The sequence below is a fragment of the Erithacus rubecula genome (assembly GCF_903797595.1).
Source record: "Erithacus rubecula genome assembly, chromosome: 8".
NCBI classification, from domain to species: domain Eukaryota; kingdom Metazoa; phylum Chordata; class Aves; order Passeriformes; family Muscicapidae; genus Erithacus; species Erithacus rubecula.
Genome location: NC_136659.1, coordinates 30123751 through 30144913, shown reverse-complemented (window position 1 = coordinate 30144913; position 21163 = coordinate 30123751). Strand labels below are relative to the sequence as shown.

The window sequence follows — 21163 nt, the reverse complement described above, 5'->3', positions numbered from 1 at the left end:
GTTAATAATACTTACTGTGTTTCAGATTATCTTCATCTGTAACCCTTTAGAAGTGATACAGCTTGATGAAGCTGGCACCTCTTTCTCTAACCAGAGAATTAAAATTCCTCTTAGGTTGGGCTCCAAAACCAGAGTGCTGACAATATTAGCCCTTCCTCAATCACACTGTGCACACACCTCTGGTCAACAGACTTGGGGCTGTTTTCAGCTGTCCTGCCTGCTGGAAGAAGAGCACGAGAGCCATAAAAACCCTATTATGGCTGGGATGTAAGAGAGCCACAGATTTCATGCACACAATACATCCCTGGCTTACAGTGTTTTATAAGCTACAAAGAGGATGTTGTCTTTGAAGCATAAAGTGGTGGATACTTGGAAGTCACTTTTGGTCTTAAGAGCATCCAAGGGGAAAACAACCTCTGTCAAATTGAGTTGGTTGTCAATTGGCTGATGAGAAGCTCAAAATTACCCGGAAATGTGCTCTTGCAGCCCAAACCATATCCCAGGCTGCATCAAAAGAAACATGACCAGCAGGGCAAGGGAGGTGATCCTGCTCTCTACTCCACTCCCATGGGATCCACCTGGAGTTCTGGGGCTCCAGCATCAGAAGGATGTGGAGTTCTTGGAGTGACTCCAGAGAAACACAGAAAATCAAAGGATTGGTTTTCTTTGTAACCTGGTCTAGTGCTGGGTGTCCCTGCCCATAGCAGGCAGTTGAAAAGAGATTGTCTTTGAGGTCCATTACAACCCAAAACATTCCATGATTCTATGAAATCACAGCCTATATAATCACATTTTCCACAAATATGAAATTAAAAGCAGGGAAGACTTCAAAGAAATATTATTGTCTGCAGGTACATACCCCCACACTACTGTTTAGCCAGCTGGGGAGAAAGAGATTGCAGGTAGGGCAAAAAGGAAGACCAATCTCCAAAAATCGTTTAATTACTCATTTTTGAAGTCAAATCAAGTGCCATGAGTAAACTGCATGTGTCTACCCCATTTAGAGATCTCAGGTCTGTTCACTGCTGATTGACCTAGAGCTGGGCTGTTGGTGGGAGACAGAGAAAGGAGAGAAAACAAGAGAGAGGTTTCAGCTTGATTTCTTCACATATGAATACCATGGGCTCGAAAAACCTGCACTATTAGCACCACATGATGATCTTTTCAAAAGTCCAAAATGCCTGGTTGTGCAGCAAGCATTAAAGTGACGCAGAAGTGATGTTCCTGTGGAATGATGTGTGCCTGAATTGAACCCCACGGTTTCTCCGCTCTCTAAATTTCATCACAATTCCCTTGTACGTGGAACTGCATATTAGAAATTATCCAGTTCAGGATGTTCCATGATTCTATGATTCCATAAGGCCTACATGCCACAGCATGTTTACCCTCCTCAGTGCATCAGGTTTAATGCACCAGTGTGTCTGAATGTGCAGTTCTGTGAACAAACAGAGCTGCAGGCTGTCCCTGTGCTACTGCAAGACAAAATCAGACAAAGCACACTCACCCAGGAGAGCTGCAGTCAGTCCATTTGGAAATACAACTGCCCATCAATGACAAAACAGGGGCTCTCTAAAGCAAATAGCTGGACTACTGCTCAGGCTCAAGATAGAAAAAAAACCCTCCCAACAGCTCCATGCTCCAATGAAAGAGAGGAAGTGCTTAAAGTGGAAAAGTCCCATATCTAAAAGAGATAAAAAGGAAGACTCCTCAAATGCAGATCAGGGAGAGATGAGGTTTTGTAGCACTGCCAAGGGAAAAATACAAACGGGCTGCACTTCAGAGCCTCAGTGCAAGTTATCTTAAGGAGTTTTCTTCAGAGAAGCAAAGCCTTTGTCTAGTTTAATCTGCAAATGCACAGAAGTTATTTTTCCTCTGAGCAGCTACAAGCTGGTGCAATAATCCTCTTCATCTTCCAACACCAGCATCAGAGGTGGCTGACAATTAATGTCTTCTAGCAGAATTTCTTGCTACTCAAATCCATCTGCCTTTATGAGCTTACTGCAGCTCATATTCATCCAGCAACCCATGACCAACATCTTAAAAAATGCAACATATGTTGGAGATTCTGGTAATCATGAGCTCTTCAAAGATAAATAATTGTTTTTACAATGAAGATTCTTGCATGTACACTTTCAGGAAATGCAAAATTGAGTTACCTAAAACTAGCTGCACTTATCATGGTGGAGCCTCTGGTTCTCAGAAGCAGTGAGGCCACTTTTCTACTGTAAATAAACATTTCTTATCTAGTTTCAAAGTATTTGGTACATGCACTTAAAATGTAACTGCTCTGTTAATAAACATTAGAGGAGATCAACTTTATATATGAATTTCCTTTTCACCATTCTTCCTGGGTCTAGGTAGATTTTGTAGATAGATTTTGACATAGAAATTATTTGGTTTTGTCGGTACAAGTGGGCTCCTGGTCTCAGACTGGGCTCCAAAAAACTGTTTTGTTATATCACTGAAGAACCCATTCATATAACTCAGTACTGCTTCTGCTAAGTCAGGAGAGGCTGCCTGATGTCATTGTTCTCAGAAGCTGCTGGTTCTAAATGAGTAGCATACAGGTGCTTTAATTTTTTTTTAACCTGTTATTATGGCATAATAGGTTGCTTGCAGATTTAAATTTTATTCATGAATTGTCTGCACATCTGCAAAATGTAGAAGATTTATTTTAGTTTGTCTTTTTACAACTGGTCTGAGGATGAAATGCAACTTTGCCATAAAGTTCACCAGCTGCAGAATTTTTCTTGTATCCCATAATACTGTTTAGATGAGGTTCAAGTACTTTAGCAGGGAAGCTTCAGAGCAGATTCTTTTTTATTTTCCCCCAGCTTCTAAGTGCTGTATGTTCCTCCCTGGGCACCTACACAGAACTTGCAAATAATGAGAGCTGAGTGTGTGTTCCTGTGGGAAAGCAGACCTAATACTGAAACTCTGCTCTGTTGGGTTTCATTTGTTTTGGCTAGAGGTGTCTGTGATTTAGTCATTAATCCCAAAATAGAATTTTCATACTGAAGTAATTTTTAATCTAAAACGGTGCTACTACACCTAAAATAATAATTTTGTGTTTAAGAATCTCATCCTTTCTTTTCCTACACACACAATTTCACACACCTTTAGGGATGACTACCAAGCATGAGGAATTAAAGTGCTCACAGCCCAAAGAAGAACTCCAATTATACCTTAAATTATGTAAACCTAGTGAATAACTTTTAACCAGGTTAAAGGTATTTCTGTCCAACAGCCAGCTTATTAAAATTTAAAGAAGGGACAACAAGGAACAAGGCTGAAAAATCTCCACACCCTCACTCTGACTGCAGCCAGAGCCAGTTCACTTTTCTGCCTGTTTTCCACACCCTGAGAATGGGTGGTTGGGGAGAAAAGAAGATGCAATTTTTGCAAGGATGGACCTGGAGAGAGAAACTTAACCTGCTTGGCATTACTGACAACACAGCCTCCACAGGCAAGTGGAGAATAAATTCTCATTAGCCCAACAGAACAGGTAGGGCTAACACATACAAGTCACTTTTTGATGATCTGCTGGAAAATGACTGTCAGCCAAAGCACCCTGATCCACCTGGTGTCACAGCAAAGCAAAGAGGCTTCACCCGTGTTAAATTTTATATGAAAAACTGTTTTGTTTTGCTCAAGCTATCAATTTCTAATTTAATTATGCTGAATATTGAATTCTACTTGTGTAAACACAAATTGTCAATACATTATTTTGTGCCTAAGGATTTTAGGTCCTTTCCTGTAAGACGATGCATCACAGTTTATTGAATATCTATAGCATTGACCAATTTTTCTTCTTTGCCTGTATACCAGAACTACGTATTGTAAAATACTTCTTTTAAAGCTCAGATGATGACAAAGATATGTCCCCAATGTTATTTCAAGGATACACTAAAAAAGCCCCTAAACTTTTAATAATAAATAAGTTGCATGTTCATAGGATAGAAAGCAGAATAATTACTCAACTGCTTTAAATAAATTGTGGTACCCTAATGCTAATCAGCTTTAGTAACCTCAAAAAAAAAAAAAAAAAAAAAAAAAAAAAAAAAAAAAAAAAAAAAAAAAAAACCCAAAAAAAAAGTAAGTGAATGTACATTCATTTATATTCATTAACTAGGCAGGTTTTCTATTTTAGGAAAGCAAAGGGGTTATCATGAGACTTTTGTTTCTATTCCTCCCATTGAACATCAGTCCTTGGATCAAAAGCATGATGTCTCACTTTAAACAGATTTTTTCATGCCTCTGGATTTTCTCCTCAAAACCACATCGAGAAAAAATGATCAGAACCATTGATAGATTAAAATATTAGGAAAATTAAATAAAGAAGATTTGAACCCTAGGGACACTTGGTTTTCTCAATGCTGCTTCAAGTGATAAAAAATTTGAGAATTGTGATCTAAGGATGGCAATTATTCCTGTCCTTAAATGACTTGAAAGCAGAGTTCAGTAGAGTTCAGTCAGCAAGATTTTTGTCACTCAAAGTCTGAAATGCTTTTAGCCCTCCTGAATTCAGTGTGATGAACTCCAGTGCACACTGACAAGTGTGATGTTTGCCCCACTCTCCAGGCTCTTGTGGCTTTTGCTGGACAGGTCTTTTCCCAAAATGTGACTTATTCTTTTTAAAGACTAAACCAAACAAGCCAGAAACCCAACCTGGTGCTGAGTGAGAACAACATGAGACGTGGCAAGGGAATTGCTGAGAGTGGCTCCTCCCATCAGTCAGTACTCCCATGTAAATGTGTTTATATCCACACATCCTGTGTCTATAGACACAGGACATTTCAGCACTGCCTGGTATAAAAAAGTCACATTTTGTGGCCACATGGACCCTGAGGGAAGCAGAGATGGTGTCTCTCCCACCTGGCTGCTTCCTGAGCTGACTCCAGGTACCACAACATGGATACACTTAAGGGAGGGTTTGCTAATCAGTGCCAATCAGAGAGTAAAATATTCCTTCAACACCAGAGGAAAACCCAGGTCATCTTGGCTTCTCTTGAGCCATTCAGTGCAGCTGACCAACTGCTTTCTTCTGCAGAGCTGGTGGGCAGGAGAGGCAAGGAGCACACCATAAATTCACTTTCAGAGTGAGGAAAAAACCCTTCCCAGTGACTGCTTTGTGTTCTAAGGCAAAGAGAATGAGAAAACAAAGCATCATGAGATATCATAGAAAAATTCATCTTTTCCTCTTGTCTTTGTGGTTCTTAATTTGGGGGGTAAAGGTGTGTTCTGTTTTGGTTGGTTCTTTTGGCTTCATTTTGGTTTGCTTTGGGGATTTTTTGATTATTTTTAAGGCAGCTCCTCACTGGAATGTAGCAGAGCATCCTGCTTTTGATGAAGCACAGTGTCCAAGGGGTCAGGCTATCACTTTCAAGTAATATAAGGCAATTCAAGTGAAAAGTGACATATCTGAAAGACAGAAAATAAAATGCAGTGCTTTGTTACCAAGCAGGTGAACCAGAAAACAGCATACAAAGATATACAGGCAATTCAGTAGTAAGGAGAGAAGGAGATTCACCTTAGCACTGCCATGGACAGGAGTCCCAGCCAGGGCTCAGACTACATAATGAGGAACTATTCCCTCAGACTGCTTGGACCAACATCAAATACCTTTATTTTTCACTGATGCCTATTAAATTGAATTAATGCAGTGGAGCTGTCTCCTACCCCAAGAGGCCCCTGGCACAAGAGCAGAGCATTCCTGTGTGATTTCCATTCCCAACCAGAAACAGCAGTGTTCCATGGAAGGCTTGCAGGAGCCCACTCAGCTCCCTGACACTGCCCATGCAGTGTGGGCAAGCTGCCTTCCCCTGACATCTTCACAAATTGGGGAGCAATTCTTCACCTTGATTGTTAAAGACTAAAACCCAAACAACCGTAATCAATTACAGCCTTCAAGGCCCAGGGGGGAATTTAAAAGTGAGTTCTCAAGGTCAGGGATCCAGGGGAAATAGATCCTTGCTGACAAGAGGCAGAGCATCCCTGAGCTGATGGCTACATCTGCAGGACAGCTGCACCTCGTGCATTTCCAGCAGCAAAACCTGTTCCTGGAGCTGATTGGCAGCACACAGAAGGGTTAACCTCACATTCCATGGCAGGACTTAGCCCAAATAAGGTCTATGATATCGAGTCTGAAGGGAAAAGAAATCAATTCTTGTTCCCGTGGGTAGGATTTCACCACTTGATTAGAGAAAGAAATGAATCTTTAAAGCACACTTACAGGAAAGGTATTTTCCATTTGCATGAAAGATGGGGATGGCTGCATCCCAAGTTAATGAAATCAAGTCTTCTGTGCCTGTTTGAGGATTTCATCTATTTGAATTATGCAAATATCAAATATAGCTTCATTGTATAAAACTTCAAAATGAGAATGCTATCCACACCTATCCACAGGGGCAAAAATTATATCCCCACTTCCCAAACTTAACATTGTTTCATTGAAGGCCAGGAAGAGGTTTTGAGTTTGTCCTACAGCATTGTGTTCCAGCTGTGACAGTCAATTTAGAGGACATTCCTGCCTGTCAGCAAATAAACATTAAGTCATTTTAAATTTCACCTCCATTTGATAAGGTTAAAGCAATTCTCTCTGGGAGATAGGGGCTCAGAGGAGGGTTTTGAGCAGCATTAACCAGGCACAGGAGTCTGACAGCCACGTGGGCTTGGAGCAGGGCACCAGGGCAGCCTGGCTGAGTGCTCTAGGCAGCCAGAGGAGCAGCAGCACAGGGATGTCTCACCCTTGATTCAGAGACCAAAACATGCAGGACATGGTTCCTTCACCTACATGCAGAGACCTGGGTGTGCACCAAGGGGGACTTGTGTGGTGCCAGGACACCTTTCTCAAAGTTTCAAAAGGTATTTGGAAGGTATCTGAAAATGTTCAGCTTGCTTAGGCTTGCTGGACCTTTCAAGTTCAGTAGTCTCCCAAAAGAGGATAGAGTCACACAGGCCACACCAAGGAGCACCAAAAGTGGCTTTTTCATTCCAGACTTTTCCTTCCAAACCAGCAGAGTCCTTGGCTTTATGGCCAGAAACATGTCTCCACTCCCACCACAGACTTGCACAAATGATCACATTCTGTACCCCAGAAACTGAACGAGTTCAGTCCCACTCTCCACTTCAAAAAGTGCCCCTGAACACGTCCTTTTAATGATTAGAAATTTTCTCATTTCTGCCTGTACTCATTCATGGCCCCCACAGACCTATTAGTTCTTGTGCCAATGCTCTCATTTAGATCAATGCAGAGAACATGGCAGCATTTTGTAATATCAGAGTGTTTGCACCATAGGACAATGTTTCCTAAATTGTCAATATGTTCTTAGTAATAGGAAAGAATGCATTCAAATGTTGGCTTGGACCAGGAAAGGGGATGTTTGAATTCCAAGTTGCTATCAAAAAGCTTTTTAGAATTCAGCAGACATGTACATGAGCAGGAGGTAGGAAAAGGGAAGGGAATTAAGCCAATGGAAAGCTTCAGTCTCCAGACATTAACTTCTAACAATGAATTCCCGAGGCTGCCTCCAAGCACACCAGGTGGGAAAATTTTTTAAGAAAGGGCACAAGGGAAGCGCTGAAGGCAAGAAGAGAGATAAAGCCACAGACCTCCACAGGCACAGACACTGCTCCAGCTGAGGGGTGATGGCCTTTTGTGCCCACCAGACCAGCAGGCAGCTGTTTCAGAAGAACTTTCTCATTTTACTCTTGTATTGCTGTTTTTGGCTGGGTTTTTCTAATGGCAAATCTATAGTCAGCATGGATTTAAAGCTCTTTAAATTTGGACTTAATCAAGGGTAGTACAACTTTCAGCTCATGTCCCTAAGCTGAAGAGGAAGGTGTGCAAGCTGGAGGGAAGATTCTTGCTCTGCAGCTGTGGGCAATTGCAAACTGCATGGCATAACCTGACTGAAACAGGCTGGGCTCCTTGGGCAGTGTCTGAACATGCACTGCAGGAGTGCCAGGCTTAGCTCACTGCACAGGGAGAGCAGGCTGGCTGTGCCCAGAGTCTCTCTGCATACAGCTGTTTCTGAATCCCTTTTACAAGTTTTTCAAACCAGGGTACAAACCAGATCTTCCTCTTTCCTTGGCACTCACTGTACTTACAGATAACTCAAAGCCAGCTTATTCTTCTGTTTGCTGCATTAAACAATGCAACAACTTTTTAGCTGCTGTTAAAGATCTGTCTCCCCATCCTCCACCACCTTAGCAGCTTTTTTCTTCCAGTCTCAGAATGGGTAGTTACACATTGCATTTCTTCAAAGTTCAAGTTTACAAACAAATATATTCTAAACCATTAAACTTCAGTAGCTAAGTTACTCCTCTAGAATCATCATCCAAGACTTTAAAAGTTTGTGTATGTCTGAAAATGCCAATACATTCTCTTACACCTTTGGCAGAAGTTGATGTGATCACTACTAGCACTGAGGCTCAGGTATTTTGACTTTCAAGACAAAACAATCTCTTAAATACCATCTTTTGAACACCTGTGACACAACCCATTTCACCCATTTTAGACAAGCATTTCTTTCAAGCAATCAGAAAGGTCTGTTGAGTAAGCCTGTGACAGAAAGCCAGAAGGCTTTTAGCAATTTCACTGTCTGAAGGACAAGGGCAAGCAGCAGCCTGCTTGCTTTTGACTTCAGTGTGACCTTCACCACACAATGCTGCTCTTATCTAATGGTTAAAACCTGGCATGCTAAAAGTTGTGTTCACAAAAAAGACTGTTTGAATATCTGTGTACTCTGTTGCTGATCTACTGCAATCTTTAGCTACCTTAAAAGTTTTATTCTGATTTTTGCTTCAGTCTTAGCAGATTCAAGGACTCTCTTCTATAGATATCTTTAAGCATTTTTTAAGATATTCAGCGGGTGAGGACCTTCATTCTCAGTGTTTTTATGGGACAAATGTCAGCTTTATTTTCAACCTCAGAGGGATCAAAAGTTGTCTTTATTGGAGAGAGAGACAATTGGAGAGAGGCACAGGAATTATAACATCAGCAAGTACTAGAGCTTATCAAATGAGACATTTTGGTGTACACACAACAGAGGTAACTAACACATCAAGAAATAAAAACTTTTTTTTCTCTGAAAGGTTACATTTTAGGGGCAGAAGGGTGTAAAGGAAAATAATCAAGAGCATTTCAATCCATTTTTTTCTCTTATCTACTCAAAATTTTTTGTTTTACCATCTTAAAAAGTTCATGTTCCTGTTCCTGGCTGAAGGCAGACAGATGACATGCCTGGTTTTGCATATAAAGTTTCATATTAAAAGCAGACATTCTGGGACAGACCCAGGACTTTTCTGCCCATCTCTCTGTGATGATCCCACACAGAGATCTGCTGGAGAAGGAACAAGGGATTTTCCTGTTCTATTCACACCATGGTCTTGGCAGCCAGAAGTATCAGGACTTTCTAGAGTGGAGATTATATCTTGTTTTTGGCAGCACTGTCCTTCAAGGTTACATTTAACCTCTTTAGGAGCTCATTTTTACATCTGGCCTCCACAACAGCGAGTTTCATAATTTAAATTCTGTGCCTTATGGTAAAAGGACATTAATAATTGCAATTACAGCAAGCTAATAGCAGGTATACATATATTCTGAACTACAGGGATTTGTTATGAAGGAGCAATCAAGAAAGTCTTCTAGTATTTCTTTAAATCAAAATCACCTTCAGCAGCACCAGACCAGACAAGCCACAGAAAACAAAAGTCTGAGCTTGAGGTGGTTGCTCATTTAGCTGTGTCAGACAATCATTACACTCAACCAAAAGCAGACTGGCAATAATATAGGGAGGAGCAAATCAAGGTGGAATCGCAGAAATGATTCATGAGCAGGGAGAAAATATTTACACTGCCCTCTGAGAAGGGCTGAGCTCTTCTGCAAGGTGCAGCCAGAGATTGGAGCAGATGCTACCTAATCAAACACAGGAAAAGAAATCCATTTACACTGAGGAAGGATGGGTGGCTAAGAAATGTTATCTTCTGTAATGCACCCCTGTTGTTTTTATACTGATGATTAAAGTTTAGTTTCCTGGTAATTGTTACACATTACTTGTTTGCAGGTGCTTGTCGAGAGCTTTGAGTGCTCACAGAACTCTCCCTGCATCCTTCTGTAACCACATACACCTGCTGACAGATCCTCAACTCTAACCTCATCCTCCATTGCAACGTAAATTCCTTATTCTAAAAAATTGGTAAGAGCAAAAATTCTGTGTGCTTTTAAGAGGGAATTAATGCAACAATGAGAAGCTTACAGACAGGTTAGGAGGAAACATGGAAAACTTGACTCATCCCAGTACCAGACCTCTTTCTCAGTTTCACCTTTCCTTGTAAGTCACAATTTGTGACTTACTGAAGCAAGGGAGCTTTGAACTTTCTGACACTGACCCTCAAAAGAGCACTGCTTTTGACTTGAGGCCTTAGAGAAGGCTTCCAAATTTGAGTGATGGAGTTAGAATCACAGGTTTGTAGTTGAATAGAGGTATGTGATTTCACATGGTGAAGGGTTTGGAATTTGGGGTTTTAGAATATAGTAATAAGTATGGGACAAGATGGACATTCTTGGGCATTGTCTTTTTATTCCTTTTTGTTCCTTCTTCTTTTTAGTTTTAGGAAGTACTTTTTTATTGGCTAGAAAGTGCTGCAGTGCAAGTCACAAGTGTTTAGTCATTGGGTCAAAAGTATCAGTAATACAGATGTTAGTTTTTAATTGGATAGTTAGGCCTTAAAAACCTTTTGACTAGCAAGATCCATCAACATTTTCTCACTTTTAGCTTGTTACCTAGAAGTGCAGAAGAACTCACTGTACTATAGATAAGAATAAATAAACTACCAAGTTCAAACACAAAAAAATCCATCCCCCATTCACTCAATCTCAACTCTAACTGAAAACAGAAGAAAAAAGAAGATTAGACACTAATTTGTGGTGCCCTGTGTGAGGAAAAACACCTGCTAGTCTCAGTGTTGATGTGGCAGGAGCTGGGCTTGTGTCAGAGGTGGATCTTTTGATGAGGCATAGGTGTGGATTCACAGTGAAAAATTTACTCCCCAGGAGCCTGAAAGTTTCTACTGGTACACAAGACATACAACATTTTTTTTTCTTGTTTATATATACTATATAGGGTCCCTAATTAGTACTCCAGATGGGAGTAACTAATAATTACTTTGATTCTCCATTAAAATTCACAGGCTTGCAAGCATTGTTAAAAGATAATGGCCCCAGCATCAGATAGGAAAACAAAAGATTTAATTACAGGAAATGCAGTATAATTTGAATATGAAACAACAGAGGATTAGATAATGCATTTAGCCTTCACAGGTGAAGATTCTAATAAATTATCTGTGAACTTCTCACAAATGACTCCTACCTACTGAAACTGGGGAGTTACAAGAGCAATCTACATTTGAGATGGCACCTTGCTCAGAAGAGGGTAAGAAAAGAGAGTTTCAGAGAGAAACTGGGAAATTAATGCTGAAGACAATAATCTCTTGACCAAAGAACAGGGGCAGCAGAGCAAAATTGATGGGACAGGGTTCCCTAATGCAGGGCTGCTGTGTTTGTCTGAGGGCCATCTCCCTCAATCCACTTCATACCTGTAGCATCATCTGTGTTCCTCCACTTTGAGACAAATAAATCTTCCTCCTTTCTTATCCACTCTGAAGAAAAAGACATTTTCCAAGGCTTCTGCTTGTAAGAAAACATGTCTTGTGGAGGGTTTGCCATGAGACAGTGTATTTTTCAGAAGCTGACACAGCCTGTCCTCACTCCAAAGGCAGCAGTGCCCTCCCTGTTTCTTGGCTCACATTGCCACAGAGGGATATTGCCTGCACCTCCCTAATTCCTTCTCTTAGCATTTACCTAGGAGTGCCAGGAGAACCAAGGGCCACTAGGTTTATTAACAACAGCTTGTAAGAGGGGAAGAGAGAGATTAATAATATTAAGTTTAAGGCCAGCACAGGTAATGGTCCTTAATGAGGCTTTTGGGCAGCTCTAAGTACAGAAATGCTTCAGGAATCTTAGCTGTGCTCTTATTCTCTGGGCAGCACAGATGCTGAAGCATAAAGAATCAAAACCTCTAAGTCCCTACAGGCCAGGTGAAATCCCAGCTTCATTGTAGGCATCAGGTGAAAGAAAGAAGCTTGGCCACAACTTTAACAGAGCACCATTAAAGCACTCATTGCCCTCATGGAAAATGTTCCTCGTATTCTCATGCAGAAACAGCACTCAGGTGTCCCCAGAGACCCTATCTGCCAAGGCAGCATACATGGGAATGATGTGAATTACATTAGTGGTGAATTTGGTCCCCTGACTACAGTATTTGCAGGGTGAGGTTGTTTTCAAAGCTGCAGACTTTTCATGCTGAAGCAATTTTTAAGTACTCTAATACAAAGTGTAATCACACATTGATTTTTCCATTAAAACTACAAAAATCTTAAGTACCTTGGGGGTGCTGGCCTCAATTAGTCGCTATTCTTCCATTCTATTTCTCTTGGTGCTGTTTTGCCATCCCTCAGTGTAGGAGGAAAGGAAGACTGTCCACTTATGCTGCAAGTACAATCTTCTCTTACATGAGTCCAGTTAAAAGCAGGAGTAGATAGATTGCTTTCTGTACAATAGGGAGGAAAATTATGCTGGGCTCTCCCTATGTTCCTTTTTAAATTGCTGTGTGGGAAACCTGAACACACAGATGTCTGGATTTTGGAAGTTTGCCGAGTCTATTTTACTGTGGGTGTTTTTTATTTTTTTTAACTGAAAGAAGTTCCCCAACTCTTCAGAGGATATTATTTGTACACAATTGCCCTGAGAAGCCATCATCCCTCAATGCAGCCTTTCCATTGTCACCTGTTGAATAGCTGAGCTTCAGTTTTGTGCTGCCAGCATTCAGCAGCACTGATTAGTTTTGCTGCTGACACTGGGTTAATGCTTTTGCAGAGAAGAGGAAGACAAATTTTACCTAACACCAGCAGGAAAATAATTTGCTTTTATCACTCTTCCAAGAAGCAGGACTTAAAAGAAAAAAACTTACTATTTACAGAGGGGATGCCCCATACAGCTGAGTGGCCAGGCTCTGCTCTGTTGGTCTGAGTGTTTCCTGTTCCCTCAGCCCCTGTCACCCATTCCAGGGCACTGAGCCTCCTTCTTGTCTTGTGGAACTCAAAGCCCTGCTCAGGGAAACATATGGATGGAATCACCACACCAAACACAGAAATTAAAATCACATCCAGCCTACAGTGAACTCATCTTCAGACACATCTGCAGCAAAGAGCCTGAACAAAGGCAGCTCGATGGAATGATTAAAGAAATGAACCAAACTCAGTGAAGCTGAGTTTAAAGAACATAGGCTGCAGTTGTGTTCTGGAATCTTATAAATTAGTTTATTATTTTCTTTTTTTTTTTTTTTCTGTCCCTAACATTTAGCGTTTTCAGTAGGGAAAAAACCCAGCCAATTCCATGCTATGAAGAAGCATCTAATTTTCCTGTAACAGAAGTCCAATTATTGTCAAATTACCCCGTGCCTGAGTCGTACCTAGATGACAACCATGCATTTTTCAAAACTATTTGAGGTACTCTGATGTAATTTGCCTCCTGAAATTTGCCAAGTGCCTTACAAAATACACTTCTTCAATGATCTTTGGAGAGGCTATTCCTCCAATGCCTTTATTCTGAGCAGAGCATTAAGCTGCCAGCAGCAGTATATGGAAAGAAAATGGTGCTCTATCTTAAGTTCTAAGAGTTCCTTTGAAGTTCTGAGTCAGGGTTTTATCTAGGTTTAGCTCATGGCTTGGTACAGCTGTTCATGGTGTTTACAGAGGCTTTGGTGTTGTTGTAGAATAGCCTGGCATTTTTTTTAACAACAGCCACCAAAAAGTGGCATTGCCTTGGTCAGGTCTGAATTCTTGCTTTTCCAGACCTTCCCTTCCAACCATTTTCTTTGTTGTTGATTTTGAGACCAGAGCCTTAATGCACCTCCAGCAACACTTCCTAGCAGCCACATTACTCTGATATTTCCCTTTGCTGGATGGAACATCTCAGGAAGGATGGATGTTTCATCATGGACAGATGTCAAAGGCAAAGCACACACCATGCCCAGCAGCCCCACTCAGTGGATCTGTGCAAACAGAGGAGGGCTGCTCCAAAGGGCCAGCTGGAAGTGTGTAATACAAAGAGGATGTGGCAGAACTGATGGACTCTTATTTCAACATCTGTGCTGTGGTAGGCTTGAGGCTGCTTTATGCAAAATGATCAAGGCTTTTAGCAGAAGCTCAGCCTGAAACTGCTGAGGGAAACAGCACAGAAGCTTTAGAAATTACACTTTTTTCAGCTGGGACCATCAGAACTCACTTTGCTGTAGAGTGCAAGTTCAGGGGAGTCAGATCCAGTGTGATGACAAACCACAGAGCTGTTTTTGCACAAATGTGCTTCTGGACAATGGCTAGAGTAAGAAGGTGTAGCCATGGCAGTGAGCAGCACTGCTGGTGGTGCTTTCCCTCCATTAGTCTGCTCCCCTTTCCCAGTGTTAACACTTCCTAAAGTGACTTGCTTTCAGCTATGGAAGCCTTTATAATTATTTATAATTTGACATCTATAATTATTGCACTAGTTGGAGCTCTCTCTTTCATGGAATCCTTCCTTTACATTGCCTTTCTGTGTTTGCTACAACCCACTTATAGTATTTATATATATAAGTTATATATATTAGATAGATAGATAGATAGATAGATAGATAGATAGATAGATAGATAGATAGATAGATAGATAGATAGATATCCAAACTTGCCCTTTCTTGAGAGCTCTCTGCCATAGTGCAGGGCCTCAGCTCAGGGGTTGGAGCAGCAAGGGCTCCCCAGAGGCACCTTGTGACCATTTAGGGGTCACTGCCTTCATGGCTATAGGAGAAAGACATGATCAAAACAGCCATAAAAATGAAACTGATCCCTCTCAGGATGGGTCAAGCATATTAAGAGGTTTCAAATACTGTTAAAAGCTTGCATTTCATGAAAGAGCATCAGCCAAGTGTTTTCAGACATATAACAGCTGCTGAGTTTCTGCAGTGGTGTCACCCCATCCAGACTCATCCTGCAAGCATCAGTGCCACCTGTGGCAAGTAATCTTTCAATATTTACAATTAATTTCCATGAATTTTCTTGAGAGACACTCAATAACATGACACTAAAAAAGCATTAGTTCCTCCTGTGTCATCCTCTACTCAGCTTTTTCTCATGGTCAGATTTATGATTTTAATCTCTGTTTTATAGAACTTATCACTTTTAACAACCAGCAGAAAATGCTAAATTGTTTTTATTGCTATTAGATATACAAAGACACGATGTTATATACTGTCATTTACATTTCACATTAAAAGTGAAATATGCTGTGAATGTGCAAGTATTGGTTTTAATTTGACCCATCTGTTAAATGAAAAACAAAGAGAACTTCTAAATCACAATATTTAAATTTAGCAATTTGTAAACAATTTATACGTTCATTTCTTCTGGGTTAAAACTGCCCTAAAGCATCACTCTTATGAAATCTCCAAATTAAATTGCTCTGCATTGTTCTCAGATATGCAAGCTGGAGTTTCTTCCTCCTCAGTTTATTAATTCATTCCCCAAGCCAAGTAAATTAGCAAGACTTTTATTAAGAGTCTTGCCACTGAAATAATTTTTGAGAATTCACACAAGTGTCTCCTGCCTCCAGAAAGGTGAGAGTACAGTGGAAGTGTCAGATACACTGGGTGGCAAATTCCCTTGTCATAAAGGGCAAACCAGTTGCTTTCATTTATTTGGCACTTTTGCAAGCAGCACTGCATCTGCCTGTTCCATGCTAGAGTACCAGGAGGAATAATCAAGAAGGGAGCAAAAGTCATGGCAATTTACCTTCCCCTCTCAACCTGGGCAGGATTTGGATCTTAGACTTGACTTTAATGTAGCTGTGGTGATGTGCAAGGGGAGGGAGATCCCCACATGTAAGGGTGCCCCAAGCAGCACTGTGAGAGCAGATCTCTTTTTCTCCTTTGTGCAACAGGTGCATTTAGCTCCACTGCTCTGCCCCAGAAATCTGTACTGTCACTGGAGTGAGGGATAGAGAGCCCTCTAATAAATTACAGATGGGGCCTCTCAGAACCTTGTGAGAGGAGATGATTTCTGCACTTCACAGCAGCTTCATGGCCTGACACAGACCATGGCAAAAGCAGGACTAGGTGAGGAAGCAGAGAATCCTCATGGAAAAAAAAAAATTAAAAGAAAGGAAAAGAAGTAATATAAAATCTAATCGAATTAAAGTTGTAGAAATTGACAGACCCATGGATTTCAGGTCCCTCTCTGCCTTACCAGTCAGTGCACCAAAAAGTAACACAGAAATACTGGGTCTGTTGTGCATTCCTGCTCTAGATGCTTCATTTGTTATATCCAACATCATAAGGAATGACCCCACAAAACAGGAACTAACAGTAATGCAGCCAGGCATGATTAAGGGTCCCTATAAGACTATCAACAAATGTGGAGACTGCATGGATCACTGCCCAGGAAGATTCCAAGCTGGTGAAATGACAGCTTGATTAGTTTTTTGTCTGACAAATGCGGCAAGAGAGATCAGAATCAAACATGATTTGAGGGTTACAGGCCTTCACATAAAACCAGAGAAAAAAAAATTCAAAGAGGGCAACCACAACTTGTGAGACTAAATCAGCTCTCCAGCCCAGCTTCCCTAATGCTAAAATGCAGCACAGCCACAACTGCTGAGGATGAGAACTCTCCAAGGAGCATCCTGAATTAACGGGGAAATGCCTTCAGAGAGAGACAAGCTTGATATCTTGCAAGACAGTGTTCCCTCCCATCAGCAGCCTTACTAAATACACTCCTATTTGTAATTTAGTGGGAAAACATCCAAGTAGAGCTACTTTATATCCAGGTAACTGTTGCCTATTGCTACCCCAAATGTCAAGCAGCAACAGCCTGTTACCCATAGAGTTGCTTGTAGGCATGGAATAAAACCCAACAGAAATAACAGACAGTAAATAGATTTTTCCTTCTTTTCCCTCCCACCTGTTGAAATGTATAATAATACCAAAAGTATTATCCCTCATTTTATACCACTTTCAAACTCTTTGGGAGAGATTGGTAGGGCACGACCAGAGGTATCTGGGCTTTCTTGCCAGGTGGGAAGGGGGTGGGGGAGGCAGAGTAGGACATGGCTCTTACCCAGGAACAGAGTGATCTGCCTCCTGAAGCTCTTCCCCTCGGGGCTCTCGCTTTTCCTCAGGTAGCACTCCTGGTGCTGGGCGCCCTTCACTGCCACAGTGCCCTCCTTGTGCATCACCAGGGCTCTCATCATGCTGTGGCACATGAAGGTGACACAGCCCAGCACCACCACGTACACGGCAAAGGCGCCGAAGATGCTGGCCTGGTACAGGGCCCACCGGGACGACAGGTTGGTGCAGATGGTCATGTTGTGCTTCAGCTCGGGGATGAAGTGCCTGGGGGTGGGTTTGACACAGGAGCTGGCTCTCTGGTAGCCCTCGATGGTCTCCAGGGGATATTCCGTGCCCATGGCAAAGAGCAGGGGCAGGGCCACCAGGACGGAGGTGCCCCAGACGAAGGCGATGAGCAGCTTGACGGTGCGGGCCCCGGCCAGGGCCTTGAACCTGAAGGGGTGGCAGATGGCCACGTAGCGCTCGAAGCTGAGCGTGCCCACGTGCAGCACCGTGGCGTAGCTGCAGGCCTCGAACAGGAAGCAGTACAGCTTGCAGGCCAGGTTGCCCTTGGGCGTGGAGAAGGGGCTCCAGATGGCGCTGAAGAATTCCACGGGCATGCCCAGCAGGATGACCAGCAGGTCGGAGCAGGCCAGGCTCACCATGTGGTCAGTGACCTCCTTCTGCAGGTAGCCTTTCCTCTGCAGGATCCTGGTCACTTTGATGGTGATGCTGTTGCCCAAGAGACCCGCAATAAAGATGCAGATGTAGATTAAGGCCAGGGTGATCTTGACCCCCAGAGCCACCTCAAACTCGGGGACGTGGCTGTGGTCAATGAGATGAGAGCAGTCTGAGGTGGGTGTCTCTCCTGCCATGAGCAGTCCCAGGGTGGAGGAGGAGCTCTCCTGCCCTCTCCAAATTTCAAAATCACAGCATGCAGATCCTCCTCACTTTGCTCCTCTCCCCAAGGCACTCATGTCCGAGCAGCCTGGTATAACCAGTGTGTCTCAACCAGCCACACCTGCAGGGTTTGTTGGTTTGTGAGCAACAGCCTCTGAGTCAGTAAGTCAAACACGAAAATGTTTCGGCTCTTACCTTTCTTTGCAGCAAACACCTCTTGCTGCTTTTGGATTTTCCTCCTCCTTTCTCCACAGGGTGAAGCCTCTGTTCCCCGGCCCTTCGCAGTGTGAACTGCTCTGCTTTCCACCCTTGTCTCTTCCCCAGCAAGCAAAGCAGCTTTTGGTCCTGGCCTCAGCAGAAGGAAGTCAGAGTCTGTGTGGTTATAGTACTCTGTTAACCATTAACCAAAATCTTGGCTATCCTTCGTCACTGGCAGAACAGCAGGTTTCGAGAGAGGGAAAAAAAAATCAAGCCCCTCATATCTGAAATTCACTTCCTGTCACAGGAAGAGATGCTTCTCCTAAAGCTGGGGTTTGGTTGTCAGGCTGAATGTGTGAATGGAACTGAAGAGAAAGTATTTCCTTGTGAGTTTAACACTCCCTGGGCTTCAGACTTCACCACTGTAAGTGCTACTGCCCACATACTTCACTGCTTCACATTCCCTTTAACGGAGACCTCAGCATCTGCAGTGCTGGGTATGGAGCCTGTGCAGCCCCAGACTGATTTACATCAACAGGAGGTTCTGGTTTTCAGCTGCTGTACTGGTAGCTTCTTAAAATAACTGGTTAGACTCTAAAGAGGAAGTTGCAGAATAAGATGAGCTCTAGGTTTAGACACCTGGATTGTTTCCCTTCAAATTTCCATTTTCTCATGGTAGATAACAAAAATAACAAAATCAGTAATCCCAGTCATCCCAATGCTTTCGAACAATCTGGAGCAGCAGGAATGCAAATGTTCTTCCCCTTCCTGTGTCTCACTCCAGGGGGAAAAAATTTAATGCAGTCTTTAGTTTTAGTTTCAAGCCATAGCACTGAAGGCTCCCAAGGTAACCCCTTGAAACATTTAATTAGAGGGTGTGGATATGGATTAGGAAACCTTTAAATTACAATGCAAAATGGCAGCACAGCTTTTGCAGCTGTAACAAAGAGAGGCCCAGTACAGTGATCTGCTCCAGTAGCAAATCTAAAGAACAGAGGGTTCACAAAGTGATTTTCATTAACTAGACAGACTCATGTGACACTTGCAGCTCATGATAAAAGAGAAACATTAGAAAATTGTTATTAAGCAGTCTCCTCACATTCAGTGGTTATCACTGTACCTCAGCAGCCCAAGTATACAATGAACAAAAGATGCCCCAAACAGGATAATCAGCACCTGTTTCTCTGCATTATTTATGCACTTCTGTTTCAGAAAAATCACCTCAAACCTTGCAGAACTTCAAGCTGTGTAGTCCCAGTCATCTTTCTTTACGTTTGATAATTCACATTTGTTCTGCTCAGACAAGTTTTCTATTATTACCCCATTTCTTTCACTTAATTTTACTTTATAAAAGTGTGAACAAAGATTACATATGCATGACTGAATTGTGGAAATGAAGCTAATTAAAATTTGCTGCTTACCATCAAAAGGGAAAAGGGAGAGAGAGAGAGCAAAGAGAAGGCCCAATAGGATTAGATCTCCCCCTTTTTATCCACACCAATTTTAAAATGCAGAACACAATTTTACGTTTTCAATATTATCTTTTGAACATACACAAAGTTTATTAAGTTTCTAATAAAGAGCTGGTGCCACAAAGGGGATAGGAAGGAAAGAGACAATTGTGGATAATCACAGATGGAGACCATTAAAAATAAAAAAGCTCTCCATGGGTTACTGGACTAGATAAACCAAGAGTGAGTATTCCAGAGTAAAATGCCTATCAGGGGTGATTATATAGATCTTCCTGGAGAGAGAGATTTCTCCCCAGCTAAATGTGCTTAATGCCTCCTTGTGGCAGGGAGGTTGAGTCTTTACCCCTGTTGATGTGGTACCAGTTTATAAATTTAGGATTTTTGTCATGGTCTCACCTTAGGCATTTCATTAAGTTTTGACATTTTGTGGCAGTGAGTACCTTAAGTTAATTTGTGTTTTTGCCTTTCCCATAGCAGTTTTGAAGGTGAGTGTGGCCTGTGCAGCTATACCTGAGAGAACACTCCAGCGAGTCCCTCCTCACCTGATTTCTTGAAATTGCTCACCAGGACTTCAGCTACCAGCACTGAGGAGGAGGAGGCAAGAGCATTAAGGACAGAAAGCACTGTATTTCTTTCTAAAATCGGGTGCTGCACACTGCCAATCCCTAGTCAACTCCTTGGTGGGAAAGCTGAGCCTCCTGGACATGCAGATCCCATGGGCTTGGGGTGCAGCTGGCTCTGTGTGCCACTCACTCAGCCACTCTGGGCTCTCACACATGTTTATAGTGTTGGAGCTGCTGGTAAGAGATGACAAGTGGTGAGAGCAGGGAATCACTGAGATGGAGCACAGATTGTTGTTGCTGTAGTGTAAAAGGTGATTTTTCACCCTCAGAGATAAGAAAGCTGCTGTGATTGCCAGCCCCAGTTTGCTATTCAACAGTGTGCAAGGTTTCTCAGAGGACTGTTTGCTTTCTTGCCTGGTCCTTGGATACCACCATGGTGAAAAGCCTTTTGGGGCAGAAGGAAGCAGAGCTTTGCCATCCATCCATCCATCCATCCATCCATCCATCCATCCATCCATCCATCCATCCATCCATCCATCCATCCACCTTGTGCACCTTGCAAAACTCACCCACTGCCTTGTACCCCACTGTGCCCTGGACCAGCTGTCCCAAAATCCTGGTGAGGTTGGGTGCTCAAAACTGTCAGGTAGCAAAAAATCATGGAAAATCTGGAAGGAATGCTGGGAAAATAAACCCACTAGACAGATGCTGTTGTATTTAGATAAGTGGGTTGCAGATTAACCTTTTCCAGGCTGCTCCTGCCTGCCCATGCCCTGCCCTCCCAGGCTCTGCAGGATCACCCTGTGGTTCTGCTGTTTCCGCACAGCACAATGCC

The 21163-nt window shown here is 42.4% G+C and overlaps 1 protein-coding gene across 2 annotated transcripts in view; it reads right to left on the bottom strand.

Moving 5' to 3' along the window:
- Nucleotides 1-18879, bottom strand: part of GPR39 (G protein-coupled receptor 39) — a 73500-nt gene extending 54621 nt beyond the window's left edge. The window contains exons 1-2 of one of the 2 annotated variants that reach the window (XM_079311247.1): nt 18291-18878; nt 17206-18216 (exon numbers count right to left, since the gene is read on the bottom strand). In XM_079311247.1, coding sequence (XP_079167373.1) covers nt 17206-18070 — 865 coding nt within the window. In that variant the 5' untranslated portion in view covers nt 18071-18216; nt 18291-18878. Of the gene's footprint in view, nt 1-17205 lie in introns of both variants that reach the window. The other variant, XM_079311248.1, reaches the window with a different exon arrangement.
- Between the last annotated feature and the right edge of the window lie 2284 nt (nt 18880-21163).